General features: G+C 37.4%; 1 protein-coding gene across 1 annotated transcript in view; it reads left to right on the top strand.

Moving 5' to 3' along the window:
• The first annotated feature begins 3,317 nt into the window (after positions 1-3,317).
• The window catches only part of COL5A2 (collagen type V alpha 2 chain), a 74,191-nt gene continuing 61,992 nt past the window's right edge, over positions 3,318-15,516 (top strand). Inside the window, exons 1-6 of the mRNA XM_059880313.1 lie at positions 3,318-3,326; positions 5,470-5,502; positions 6,568-6,600; positions 8,693-8,746; positions 13,560-13,670; positions 15,034-15,111. Of these exons, the coding sequence (XP_059736296.1) occupies positions 3,318-3,326; positions 5,470-5,502; positions 6,568-6,600; positions 8,693-8,746; positions 13,560-13,670; positions 15,034-15,111 (318 nt within the window). The remainder of the gene's footprint in view (positions 3,327-5,469; positions 5,503-6,567; positions 6,601-8,692; positions 8,747-13,559; positions 13,671-15,033; positions 15,112-15,516) is intronic.

Consider the following 15,516-nt stretch of genomic DNA (forward strand, 5'->3'; position numbering starts at 1 on the left):
TAACTATATGAGCATAGTTTAGCTACTTTGATTATAGATGCCTCTATTTTCTTCACTTTTTAAATTTGTATTTATAGATGGTTCTTTCAGAAGGTTGTGACTACTTAAGGGATTGAGACTATGTCATGTTAATCATATACCTTATATATATATTAGAATAAGTGTCTAATTGCAATGCAGTAGACCCTGAGTCCCTTGGACTGCAAGGAGATCCAACCAGTCCATTCTGAAGAAGATCAGCCCTGGGATTTCTTTGGAGGGAGTGATGCTGAAGCTGAAACTCCAGTACTTTGGCCACGTCATGTGAAGAGCTGACTCATTGGAAAAGAATCTGATGCTGGGAGGGATTGGGAGCAGGAGGAGAAGGGGACGACAGAGGATGAGATGGCTGGATGGCATCACTGACTCAATGGACGTGACTCTGAGTGAACTCTGGGGGTTGGTGATGGACAGGGAGGCCTGGTGTGCTGCGATTCATGGGGTCGCAGAGAGTCAGACACGACTGAGTGACTGAACTGAACTGAGACCCTGCAATAAATGTTTAATTGAATGAAGTAAGGGATAAAAAAAGAAGGAAGAAAGGGTGGGAGGGTATTTGTTCTACTTCGGTGGAATTGTGTTCCCTCTCCCATCAGTTGGGAAGTAAAGATTTGATTGGGGCTTCCCTGATAGCTCAGTTGGTAAAGAAACAGCCTGCAGCGCAGGAGACCCTGGTTTGATTCCTGGGTCAGGAAGATCCGCTGGAGAAGGGATAGGCTACCCACTCCAGTTTTCTTGGGCTTGCTTTGTGGCTCATCTGGTAAAGAATCTGCCTGCAATGTGGGAGACCTGGGTTCAATCCCTGGGTTGGGAAGATCCCCTGGAGAAGGAAAAGGCTACCCACTCCAGTATTCTGACCTAGAGAATTCATTGAACTGTAAAGTCCGTGGGATCGCAAAGAGTCAGACATGACTGATCGACTTTCACACACAAAGATTCAATTAAAAGAATTAATTGAATGACTTGACACATATCACCTCCCTTTCTCTCCTCTTCTTATTGAAGGACTCTGAAATCTAATCCCAGAAACAAGCATTACACTCAACAGGACAATAATGGGGTGTAGCCAAGACCTTGGTATACCTACTCAGTTTAGCCACTGGTTAACTGGACATGTGTGTGTTAGAGTCACTCAGTCTTGTCCAATTCTTTGCTATCCCATGGACTATAGAAGGCCAGGCTCCTCTGTCCATGGAATTCCACAGACAAGAATACTGGAGTGGGTGTCATTCTCTTCTCCAGGGCATCTTCCCTAGCCAGGAATTGAACCCAGGTCTCCTGCATTGCAGGCAGACTATCGTCTGAGTCATCAGTGATTGGACATGGGTGATCCCATTCAGTGAGAGAGTTCCATCCCCTTGAAAGTGTTCTTTGTTTTCTGGTTAAGTTGAAAAGTATGACATTTGCCCGGTCTTATCCAGATGGGATGGACACAGGAATTAAGAATGAAAATGAGGAGTCATCTCAATTTTCATGGCAGATATTAGACAGCAAATTTACATTCTTTGCCTTTGCATGCAATGGAAGTTTAGTAAATTAATAATTGTACAACGCAATGCAAGACCTTCATGGTAAGTAAAAGTGTAATTGTACAACGCAATGCAAGACCTTCATGGTAAGTAAAAGTGATGTCATCAAGGGGAGGTCCTGGTCACCTTTTACATTTTTGGCTCAGAGGGCAATACTGTAAATTCATCTTATTTGTCATAAATATCAGTGAAGCGATTTATATGTCAATATATATCAGAGGAGAAGGACTGCAAATGCCAGCTCACATTTGGTTTACATTTGAAAGCTAAAAAATTATGAAACTTAAATGTTTGAATATAGACTGCAAACAGATAGATGAATTAGTAGGTAAATAGATAAACAACCTGTGAAATAAAAAAGGAATTGACTATGAGAACTGCCTTGATGTAATCAATTTAATTTGGTTAGTAATCATCCAGTTTACTGAGGGACAATTGCCAGGCTATCTCCTCTAGTTTACTGCCTCTTTCCAAAGGTGGTGTGAGACAGTGTGGAGAAGGACATCCTCAAAGCAGCTGTTTTTAACACATTCTAGTTATGTGCTTATCTTCATGTCTCTGCCATTTATTATCAAGTCATCAGAAATATGAGAGCAAAGCAATATTGTATAAACACATTTTGTGCTAGGTTTATATAATATTGATTTTTATTTATAATTTATTCATTCACTCATGTTAAGCACCAAATGATTACTGAACCTTTGTTAAAATCCTGTAGGAGGCAAATAATGCAGATGACGTGATGGTGGGAAAAATAACTGTGACTGCCTCCTGTGGTAAAGGCTCCTATAAAAGTCATGAGGCATATCCATGTAGCATTAAGTGATGAGTAACAGATGAGAAGTAAAACCAAACTGTAATTCTCATCTGAACATGAATACTTGAATTTTATGTTTCCCAGGGGTATGAGAATCAAATTTAGTAAAGCTATCATTCCACATAAATTGATTTATTCAAAGCTCATGTTAACAAAAGTGACAAATATTTCCAGTTTTGACTTATTTCCAAAATAAGAAATACATAGAATCATTTGATAAATTTGTTATCAAAACTTGATTATAGAACATTTAACCCAATATCAAGTATTGTGGAACAGTAGAAGGCTCATTTTTCTAATTTTGGCTGAAATAATTTCTCCTCCCTTTTTACTTATATTTCTAGACTTGTTCCAAAAAGGAATTATTCTCATGTATGTGTGTGTGTAGTTACTCAGTCGTGTCCAACTCTGCGACCCCATGTACTGTGGCCTGCAGGCTCCTTGGTTCATGGGATTCTCCATGAATACTGGAGTGGGCTGCCATGCCCTCCTCCACGGGATCTTCCCAACCCAGGGATCGAACCCAGGTCTCCCTCATTGCAGGTGGATTCTTTACCATCTGAGCCACTAGAGTCCTTTATTTATTAGACACAGATTTACATACCCTCTCCGAAAAAGTAAAATTTTCTTGACATTTCAAAGAAAGTTTTTTTAAACTCTTAAAAGGTTAATTTGTATTACTTTCATGTTAAAAATGGAAAGATCTAGTCTAGAAGTTAGCAGAGGGAGAATGCAGAGATAAGCTTTTCTGCTTTGCTGCTCCCATGTGTTGGCCCCTCTTCCTCTAGTCTTTTCGTGGGTGTTTTTCAGTCTCTTGTGTTCTGCCTTGAGGGATGCTCCTGTCTCTGTAGAGCCATTTACAATACTTCTGAATTCTCAATTTATTCCTGACTTCCTGAGTATTAGCTACCTCAGCGTTAGAATCAGCAAGTATGATCAGGGTATTATTCTGTCATTGAGTCCATGATTAAGACTATCAAGATTGTAAAATAATTTTTTAAATGAAGACAAAATCTAAAAGTAAAATATTGAAGCATTGTTTAGGTAAAACTCAGGTACATGATGAAAAACTAAGATTGTCAGAATGTTAACAGTGATTATCTCCTGATTGACTATGATACATACTTTATCTCTCTATTTTCTATTATCATAATTCCTTACTAGTAACTCCTATTATTTTTATAAACAAATGTAAAGACAGTGTATATGAAAAGGAGAAGTTAAATAAAATAGAATTCATTACCCTTGTTTTTCCTATAGTTTGGATATAATTCCTAATGCATTCATTCTCTATAATTACCTGGGAAAAAGCATTTTTATAGTGTATTAATGATAATTACTATATTAATTTTACTGAGAACTTCTGTGTGCCCAACTGAGAGTATAAAGTAGATAATCATTACCTTGGGGAGACCAATATCTGTTGGAAGATAAATACTGAAATAAATGATACAAGTGAATTAGAGGCATGTGTGTATTAGTCGCTCAGTCTTGTCCGACTCTCTGTGATCCCGTGAACTGTAGCCCACCAGGCTTCTCTGTCCATGGAATTCTCCAGGCAAGAGTACTGGAGTGGGTTGCCATTCTTTTCTCCAGGGGATCTTCCCGACCCAGGGATTGAACCTGGGTCTCCCACACTGCAGTCAGATTCTTTACCATCTGAGCCACTGGGGGAGTTCACAGTAGAGGTATATAAAGATATAATTCAACCAATGTTATTTAAACAACATACTTGACATCATGCTATAAGAATACAATTTTTGAAAATCTAAAGTTCCAAGAATCAAAAGAAATTCCATGTATATCTGTGGTGTTAAGATATAGATGCAAAGATGGTGTTAAGATAAAGATAAAAGCAAATTATGCTTTATTTACTTTGAGTTATGATAGTTTCTTTTGTTATTTTTTATTTTCCTGTTCAAATAATAATTTTTCTAGGTTTTCCTCAGATATTGAGAATTACCTAATATCATTATGTCTTTTCTTTTCTTTCCTTTTTTTCTTTAAAAGACGATCACATATCTCTTGTTATTTCTCATAGTCTTCCATGGGCTTCCCTGGGGGTTCAGAGGTTAAAGTGTCTACCTGCAACCTGGGAGACCTGGGTTTGATCCCTGGGTTGGGAAGATCCCCTGGAGAAGGAAATGGCACCCCACTCCAGTATTCTTGCCTGGAGAATCCCATGGACGGAGGAGCCTGGCAGGCTACAGTCCACGGGGTCACAAAGAGTCGGACACGACTGAGCGACTTCACTTTCACCTTCACTTTTTCCCATGAGTATAAAAAAGAAAACAATGGCAGGTGTTTTAGGATTGGCATCTGATAAGTTACTAAAAACTAAATGGCATGTAATATGAGTGTGAGAGTTCAAATATATACATATATCTGGATTTTCCTTTGTGCTTTCAGTCTTTGGGTGGTTTTTCCTGTGGTACTTTGACTTTAAATTTTTTAATCACAAGCATTTCTTTGTTTTTAATTATATTTCTTATTCTTTAAAAAAAATACTTATTTGTTATTTTTGGTTGCGCTGTGTCTTCATTGCCGCGCACTGGCTTTTCTCTGGTTGCGGCAAGTGGGGCTGCTCTCTAGTTGAGGTGCACGGTCTCACTGCAGTGGCTTCTTGCTGCAGAGCGTGGGCTCGAGGTGCTCAGTCTCAGTAGCTGCCGCTCGCGGGCTCAGTAGTTGCGGTGCACGAGCTTAGTTGCTCCGTGGCAGGAGGACCCTTCTGGGCCAGGGATCAAACCTGTGTCCCCTGCATTGACAGGTGGACTCCCATCCACTGTACCACCAGTGGCATTTCTAATCATCTCTTTGGGTCTGATTGCTGTAAAAACTGAACGGAAACTTTACACATTTCACACAGTGGATTAATTTTATTTTCATGTTTTTGAGAGAAGTAGTGTTTTTTTCATGAATAAGACCTGACTAATATTCTAAAATTGATTGTTAACCTTTTTCTCATTTCATTTTTTACCTTTCTTACAAATTTCCATTGTTTACATGGAATATTTTGGTATAACATGTTAATGCTCAATAAGCCACTATATTTTGCTAATTGAATTTTTTTTTTTTACTTTATAGGGACAAAAGGGAGAACCAGGATTAGTACCTGTTGTAAGTATACATGTATATACGTTTTCATGTACCTTTGATAAACTTAGTTATAGCATCGTTGTATATTATTGCTTATATACATACTTTCAAAAATAGGGAATTTAATTATTTTATAACCAAACTTTTAGTATAAAACAAGCAAAATAAAATAAATCAATGCTTAATTTAATATGATATTTTATGTTTATTTTTCCTGACTTTTATTTATTTATTGTCCCATGACTAAAGGTGTAAATCAAGATTTACAAAATTAAATATATTGTATGTGAATATACAGTGATAATTAAGATGTATATTTTTATAGTATATTTAGCTATATCATCCAAATGGAGAGGCATGATTTAATGTGCCACAGTTTTGGAAATATGTTATTATCATGATGTAAAGTCCATAGTGTATAGAGTTCTTAAGAGTTATTTAGACTTGGAGATGATCATAAAGTATATCATTATATAGGATGAAAGTTCTTCACTATTCTCCTTGCTTTTAAAGGAGTTATCATTTTGTTAAGACAAAAGTAGAGCATGTTGATTTGTTTGACAATATTTGCATTTTTGCTTTGCTTTTAAATTGACTTGTTTTTAACAAAGATCACCTAAAAGGTGAAACCATCCATATTGTTTGTGTTCATTTAAAAGCACAATGCCTAAGGTACTGTATTAAGCACTTCCTACATATTTATTTGTTTGTCTTCACAACAACTCTGAGAGGGAGTTAATTTCATAATCATTATCACCATTTTACAGAAGAGGAATCTTAAATACAGAGAGGATAATTAATTAGCTCAAGGTCATACAATTGGTAAGGGTTGGAGTTAGGATTTGAACGCAGGTTTCCTGGATCCAGCATTGGCTCTTAATCACTATACCAGTGCTGCCTCCTTGCATTAGAATTTAAATTAATGTCTTAGCCTTAGAAGAAAGTTGGGGAGGGAACAAGCACCAATTGTTAACATCCATTTGTTCTAAAATTATAGCCGGGCCTTTTGTTCTTCTTATACATTTGACTATTGAGCTTCTAAAACTCTTGAAACTTTGTCTCTGTGTTCTCTCGTCTGTTGTTTAGGTGACAGGCATACGTGGACGTCCAGGACCTGCAGTAAGTAGTTGCCTCCAGTATTCGTGGTATTCTTGAAATGCTTTGAGATACTGAATCTTTATGGATATTATGTCCAAGAAAAGACAATAGATTAGAAAACAATGATGTGCTTGGTTTCTTGAAACATTTTGTTTTGAAACAACTTAAACATTTCTTTGCAGCAGTGAATGAAATTGATGAACCTTACCACTTCATGGGAAATAGATGGGGAAACAGGGGAAACAGTGTCAGACTTTATTTTTCTGGGCTCCAAAATCACTGCAGATGGTGACTGCATCCATGAAATTAAAAGACGCTTACTCCTTGGAAGGAAAGTTATGACCAACCTAGATAGCATATTCAAAAGCAGAGACATTACTTTGCCAACAAAGTTCTGTCTAGTCAAGGCTATGGTTTTTCCAGTGGTCATGTATGGATGTGAGAGTTGGACTGTGAAGAAGGCTGAGCGCTGAAGAATTGATGCATTTGAACTGTGATGTTGGAGAAGACTCTTGAGAGTCCCTTGGACTGCAAGGAGATCCAACCAGTCCATTCTAAAGGAGATCAGCCCTGGGATTTCTTTGGAAGGAATGATGCTAAAGCTGAAACTCCAGTACTTTGGCCACCTCATGCCAAGAGTTGACTCATTGGAAAAGACTCTGATGCTGGGAGGGATTGGGAGCAGGAGGAGAAGGGGATGGCAGAGGATGAGATGGCTGGATGGCATCACTTACTCGATGGACGTGAGTCTCAGTGAACTCCAGGAGTTGGTGATGGACAGGAAGGCTTGGTGTGCTGCGATTCATGGGGTCGCAAAGAGTCGGACATGACTGAGCGACTGAACTGATCTGATCTGATTTAGGTTAACTGTACTCATTGAAATTAGGGTATATTAGTCTTGTTGACAATGATTAAGGATAGACTACTTTTATCTATTTCATGAAATAAACTGTTAATTCCATCTGTTATTAAAATTAAATCAATAGAATTTGATATTATTGATATATTTCTGATATATTCTATTGTAATATTTTCTATTACATTATATAACAATATATTAATATGCATTAGATTGATATAACAGTAAATATTACAGTAGAGTTTGAGAAGGTATACATCAGAATGGCATATTTCTGGTTTAGCATAAAAGACTACCGATTTCAGGTTTGGATTAGTGGTAGCATTCACAGGTAGCCAGATGAGTAACACACACACACACACACACACACACACTCCTGTAAATTTTAAAGCACATTAGGTCAATGTAAGTGAAATACTGATACACTTCAACAGACCTGCTGTAGTCATTCTGAAGCATTTGCTTTTAAACAAAAGATTGTGCTTTGGACTGAGTAAATGCACAATCAAATTTTTATAACTCAGTTGAAACTCTTTTGAAGAGAAATAAAATTCTCCTGGCAACTGCCATTTTCTGGGGAAAAAAGTTAATTTAAGATATAGGCACAAAATGCCAGTTTTGAAATATAATAATCATTTGTTATTTTAATGGAAAAATAACTGCAGTTGCAGTTACCATTTGGAAAATTCTTGGTGGGTTTTAAATGTACAGTGGAGACGAGGCAAAGTTAAAAAATGACACTGGATACTTGAAGGCACACAAGGTAGGAGCAGAATAAGCTTTTTTTGCCATTGCTTTCATCAGCAACTTGAATAGCGATCAATAGTTTGGGGCATTGTGTACCAACATGAATTCATACCTTTCTTCAGAGAAATTGAAAATTTGGAGCTTGGACAATAATGTAGTTCTCAAAATTTGAATTGTAAGTTTTTGTGTCTAAGACAAGAGAGCAAAAAAAAAAAATGATCATTGCAAATTTACAATTATTGTTCAAACTAATTTACACAATTCATTGGGTACCACGTTGTTATATGTACTTCTTTACAGGTCTTTAAGCTTCAGTGTGAAAATAAACAGCCTTTCTGATTACACAGAACTTTTATACATACATGGCTTTATTTTCTGTAGTCTTCAGCTGAAATTTTAAAATAGATGATATTTCTGTTTTCCAGTTTTCTTATATCAGTAACCTTTAAAGCAAAATTATCTGAAGTATACATGTTTTACAGACATAACCATCATTTTCTGTTTTAGGGACCACCAGGATCACAAGGACCGAGAGGAGAGAGAGGCCCCAAAGGAAAACCTGTAAGTTGACAGCGGAGCTCCCTTTTTGTGAACTTGAACAAGTAAGCCCATCAATGCCAAGTTCCGTGGATGCAGCAGAGAGCCAGTGGCACTTTCGTCCTTTCTCACCTCTATTAAACTGACATAGAATTCAGGTCATGAAGGGATTGTGCATTGATCTTGATTCAGAGGAAAGCATTGCATGCTAACGATTACCTATGATCTTCTCAGATAACACAGATGATATCCATGTGTCCTTTATGAGGTCAAATTAAAGTAGAATCTAAGGAAACATAATGAATACCTCATATTGTTTTCAGAAGTAAACCGTGCCAACAGTGCATCCTTGAGAGAAAACACCCAAGTTGTGTGATCTGTGGTTGCTCTAGGAATAACCAAATTGGATAAAAGAAAAAGAAATTATTAGAGGACAAAATTTTCTTTCAAGTGGTTCTGTAATGAATTTATTTCCCAAGTAATGCTGCCTTTTTCATTGGGCAGCTGCTGCAGAGCTATCAAAGAAGTAATTTTAAACATCAACAAATTCATTACCATAGGGAATATCTTTAAATTTAAATAATCAACTCTATGTTCTTGAGATAAGCCATGAGATTATTATATAATACATGCTAAATGTTTTCTCTTATTAAGAAGTCCTATTATAGCAATCATTTTTCTTTTTTATATCTCACCCTCAAAATTTGTCTTTTATATATCAATACCAAATACTTAGATGAATTTGTATATCAAAAATAGATTCAGATAAATCTATCATTATCCTATGTTTCAATCTGAAAAATTTATGCTGTTTAATTTTCTGTCTAATGATGATAGCTACTATGATGTAACTTTCTATGGGTTTTAACCTTCCAAATATGTACTTATCCATATCTAAATGGGAAAAATAGATGAGCAAGGAAGCAACAGACCACCTTAAAAATATAAGTAAGGAAAAAAAAAAAACACATTCTAGATCATGTTACTAAGAACCCTTGCCCCTGGTTTCATCTTTGATACTGTTTTTCGCTTCTACTCATTTTACCAAGAAGGGGATGATGCCAGTACTTTTTCCAAACTGCAGCTGAAGTTATGGAAAGTATTTGCAGGCATGCAGGTAAATGGCAGTGGTCCCAAGGAAGCAGGTCATAGCCATGTAGGTGGGCAGTAAAGCTGGTTTCCGATTATCCCACAGCCCATTCTTCGATGGTGTTCTGCCATGCTGCCTCACCAGCACTGGTAGCTGAAACCCTGTTGGTGGATATTCGGACGTCTGTCCAGACGTCTGGGATGACAGAGGCAGGTGGAACATGACTTCAGCTGGGTGGAGGGTGGGGTCATGCAGGAAACATTGTGGCTCAATGTACTTGTGCCCAGAATAATTGATAGAACTGAGTCCTAAGTGTAGGTGAAGCTGCTGTGAAACTCGTGGTTGGGATTACAGAATTTCTTGTTAGGGTTCAATGAATCTACTCCCCACTCCTCTTAGTATTCTCTTTCCTTTTTCTTCTCTTCTAGACTTAGTATGTGATAAGCTCCCTTTCCTGTCTTGGTTTAGTCTGAGATAATCAATGGGAAGTGCGTGTGTGTGTGTGTGTGTGTGTGTGTTGAAATGAGTGAGAAGTAATTATTTATTTGGAATTGAGCAAGACAGTTCTGGTAGATACCCAAGTAGGAAATCTGTTCCTCTCTATTAATCCTAGCAAGCAGTGGTGTGATGGCCAAGTGTTTAGTAACTGATTTATTAAAAAAAAATATGCCTATAGCTTTTGCTGATTTCTCTGGTGTGAATACTCCTACCACAACTTTTTCCAAGATACTGGCATGATGTCACAAATGCCTACAGGTAGAATGTTTTACCTCTGGTCCTAAGAGCCTTACCTGGACAAAAGCTGTGGATGCCGCGACATAGGCTGGTAGTGCTATCACGGATGCCACTTTTCTCCCCTTTGTTACCATTGAACGCTACAGAAAGCTCATAAAATAGAGCAGTTCCTCACTCTTAACACCACTGATGTTTCAGTTCAGTTCGGTTCAATTCAGTCGCTCAGTCGTGTCCGACTCTTTGCGACCCCATGAATCGCAGCACGCCAGGCCTCCCTGTCCATCACCAACTCCCGGAGTTCACTGAGACTCACGTCCATTGAGTCAGTGATGCCATCCATCCATCTCATCCTCTGTCGTCCCCTTCTCTTCCTGCCCCCAATCCTTCCCAGTATTAGAGTTTTTTCCACTGATGTTTGGGGACAGATAATTCCTTGTGTTTTGTAGGATAATTTGGCAGCATTCTTGGTGTGGACCCTCTAGATGCCAGTAGGAACACCTGCTCCCCCCATACAATTGTAACAAATGTAACAAATTGTAACACATCTCTTGGTGCTGCTAAATGTTCCCTGGCAGTGGGGAGGGGAGCAAATTGCTCAAGATTGGGAACTACTGATACAGAGATCCTCTCATGAAGCCCTCCTTACTAGCCAGTGATCACCACGATTCTCGCTCACACATATCCTTAGTTTTAAGTGTACTGTCCTGGTAACTTCATAGTGACAAACTAGCAACCTGTTTGGACGGCAATCAATGATGTGCTGAGTTCTAATCGCGCCTGTCACTTAACCTCTATAGGTCTCTTTCCTCATCTGTAAAATGGAGAATATACCAGTTATTACTAACTCTCACATTTCATAATGTGGGTGTGTGTGATATTACTAACTATCAGTGAAAAAAGTTCTTTCTGATTTGGGGCATTATTATTCCTATTTGTGAATGTTTAAACGTTGCCACCTAGTGACAATCTACAAGTACTTGTTATTGTGGATCGTCTCCTGAGACAGTGAAGTATCCTGGGGGAGGGGAAAGAATGATTATAGGGAGAATGCTTACCTTGATTCAAAACTTTTGTGATTCGTCACACCTGGAAATGTGAAAATATGTATTTTAATGTCTTCTGCAGTTATAGTTTTTGTTTTAAATATTTATCAGTAAAATATCACGTATTATAGGCTTTTTTTCTTATTTTCATTTATAGTCTTGCTTATTATGCTCACTTAGTTTTGGATGATTTTCACAGATTTTTATTAATTTTAACCTCAATTTGTATAAAAGTAGATCATGTAGGCTATTTAGATGAGATATCATGGAGGCATAGAGTGCATCATGAAGTCAGTGAAAAAGTGGGCTGTCTTCAGAGCAGACTTTGAAAGAGGATTTTTAATCACAGAGGGCTGGGGAAAGGACCCAATTTTTGAGGATTAATATTACCCAAACCTCTCTCTACTCCCAGTGACACTAAATGTAGTTTTTGGTTTTGCTTTGGAAATCTCTTTGGGAACAGAAAGAATGTTTTAGCTCATTTTTTTGTATTAATGATACCTGATTATTAATTAGCAATTTCACATTTTAAAAACACATTAAGTTTTCCACACATAGTGGTCTGAGTAGTTCAGGCTACTACGTTTTATATGCCTCCATTGACAGCATACATTTCCAGACCATGGTGTCACATTTGTATGATCTAGAAGTCTTAGGCAGCAATGAAAAATTAGCCTCCATTATGTAATACAATGAAAAAAGAGTAGAGTGAGTAGTCAGTTTCTGAGAAATCAGTTTTCAAAATGTGAGTTTTTATCAGGCTGTTATCTACTTCTGTTTGAATAGATAAATTTGCTTAATTATGCCACTACTCCAAGAAGTAAACATGTCAAACAGGAGTGTTTGAATGTATGAGAATACATATTAATTAAATTTCGGAATAGCTCTTATGCCACCCTCCCCCAAACCATCATCTGCAAGCCACCTCTCCTCCCCACTCTGCTTGTCCTGTGCTTCCTCCCTCCACTGTATCAGCTCATGTTTGCTTATTGTGTGCTGAGAGATAGTCTCAGGTGTAGGCATGGTAAACTTCCTTTACTGTTTAACTCATCATATATATATATACGTTTTTTTGATCCCTACTTCTAATTAGTAAAATCATATTGCGTTTTGAGTTCTTTGATCCTTCCTTTCCTTTCTTTGGTCCTATTATGAATTTCCAGTGTTAAAAAGCTAGAAAATACTTAACAAGACTTGTGGGAATGATGAGGTTAGGAGATGGAGCATTTCCAGAACTGGGGACGTGGCTGTTCCCCAAGCTGCCTTCAGAATGTGGGTTAGGAGGAGGGTGGAATTTGGCAGCTGTAACTCATTGCTCACTTCCTTGAGAACTAGACTTGGCTGCGTCCCCATGCCTTTCCTTCTGCTTCTCATGGGTCTGGTCTACCTTTGGGAGTAGTAGGGAAAATAAAGTATATCAGACTTCCAATACTAAAGAAACTGAAATGCGAAAATGTAGTAATCATATACTGAGTGTCTACTATGAGCCAGGAACTATGTAAAACATTAAAAAATTAGATGAAAATCACAAACACTGTTCAAAGATCCATAATGTTCTTTTCTTAAGTGGGGGAAAGTTAAGCAGGAACATACACAGTTAAGTGAATTTAGAAATCGACTAAATACCCTTAAACAGCAAAACTCAAACAAGTAAGGAAACTTATTCTAGAATATTGACAAACTGAATACACTCTTATAATTATTCCAAAAACAAAGCTGATTACTGGGAATTTAACACATCAAGAGTAAAATTCCTACCCAGAATGTGTCCTCTCCTGACGGCAGAGGCTGTGACCAGTGCTGAAATCTGCAGTTTTGGTGTAGCTGATGAAATTACTGTGGGTGGCTGGATTGCTCTTTTTCAAAAAATAATGAACACTTCACCTCCATCAAGAAGTTTGTGGCTTTTGTTTTCTCCTAGGTACATATTTGGCAATGGGTTCTAATTTCTTCTGGCTTACTTTTCCAGGGGCCTCGTGGTCCTCAGGGAATCGATGGAGAGCCAGGTGTTCCTGGTCAGCCAGGTGCCCCAGGACCTCCTGGGCATCCCTCTCACCCAGGACCGGATGGCATGAGCAGGGTGAGTGGTGTGCGTTGCTTAAAATCTTCTGTAGATAATGTATTAAGTTTTTGGTATATTATTAGGATCTTAAATTGTGTTAGTTCACATATTGGTCTTTAGCTGTAAGGGCAGCTAAGTGAACACAGTGCTGCTGTGAATAACAACAAAACTAGGAAATCCACAGGGAATTGTTGGAAAATTCAAAATATCACTTTTTAAAGATGCTGCTTCAAATGGTTTATCTTTCTTAATGTCAGTTCTGGGCACTGGGATTTTGTTCTTTCTGTTGATTCGCAAGGGCCACTAATATTGTTCCCACTGTGAACTGGAAAGAGAAATTCGTCTCTCTCCTTTTTTGTTCTCTTGGCTCAGAATGCTGAAAGAATCTGTGTCATGTCCTCCCACCAAGGAAGGATGACACATCCAGATGATGCTTGCAAAAGGGCTACTGAGTGGACATCAAAAATGCATTCTGGTTATGTCTCTGAGTGTTAATTTCCTACCAGAAGTAAAATAAAATGTCTTTCTATGCCTGCCTCTTTGAAGTCTTCGTGGCAGACTTTTGAGTAGATTTATGAGCAACTTGCAAAGTGCAATGAGGGAATGTATGGAACCCTGAAATGTGATTTTTGTTTTACAACAATTTTTACACTTGCTTTTCAACTCATTGTAGAAGGAATTGCCAATTTATTTTTTAAAAATACACATCTTCTTTTCCCATTAAAATCTGGAAATTGATAGAACTCCTGGAATGAAAATGGACAGTTTTAGTCAATTGGGTTACCAGAGATTTTTAGATGTGAAGGAGAGAAGGTAAAACTGTTACCAATTTTGGAATATTCCAGCATTCATTAAAAAGATCATAACATTTTAATCAACTTATATAAATACAGTTAAAATTTACTGCCTACTAACAAAGAAAGAATACCATCTAAGTAAAGCAGTCTGGTATAATGGAAAAATCTTTAGGAGAAATGTTTTAAAGGCACCTTTAGGTTTTGTTCAGATGTTTGGCATGCTCTAACAATGGGAAGAAAGCGAATAAAGAGACAAACCTGAAATCGATTAGACTGGCTAAATGCTTATCAGAATGATCCATGCTTTTATCAAGTATCAGGCATTTGGCCCATTGCAGTAGTTATTTTGAAGCAACATAATGAGGAAGATTGTTCACTCAAAAACACGTACAGTGAAAACAGCTTGAATCTTTTTCCTTGCTTTGAAGTCAAAAGTTTACAATGAAAAAAAAAAAAAAAGTTTACAATGATTCTCAAAAGAGTCATTCTTTAAGAATCCCAGAGATCCTACACTTCTCAGTTTAAAAACTATGTTGATACATATCTTTTACTGTGGAAATAATGTCAACACATTTCTTTAACAGCCGTTTTCAGCTCAGATGGCTGGGTTAGATGAGAAGTCTGGACTTGGAAGTCAAGTAGGACTGATGCCTGGATCCGTGGTAAGTGTAGATTTTATTGATAACCAAAGTACTTTGGAAAAACCATTATGCAGAGAGGTTTGAGTTAGCTAGTAAAGAAGTAACATGTGTCTTCTTAAAATATATCCATCCATCCATTCATTCAATTTACTTATCAAACTCTGCTGTGTAATATTTGAAAGCCCAGTGGTGTTCCATTTGTAACTGTACAAAGTTATTTGTCTTCATTAATAAAGGACTGTCTGTATTTTTCAGACAGTTATAAGTTAGGTTATAAGTTTCCTAACTTATAACCACCAAAACAAAAACTACTTTCTAAAAACTAAAAAAAAGCAAAGCAAAGTCTGTTTTATGGTATTGTTAGAAAGTTATTTGGCAAAATGTATTATTTCCTTGTATTATTTCCTTATATTATTTCCTTACTTA

This window comes from Bos taurus, chromosome 2 (genome assembly GCF_002263795.3).
Source record: "Bos taurus isolate L1 Dominette 01449 registration number 42190680 breed Hereford chromosome 2, ARS-UCD2.0, whole genome shotgun sequence".
Taxonomy (NCBI): Eukaryota; Metazoa; Chordata; class Mammalia; order Artiodactyla; family Bovidae; genus Bos; species Bos taurus.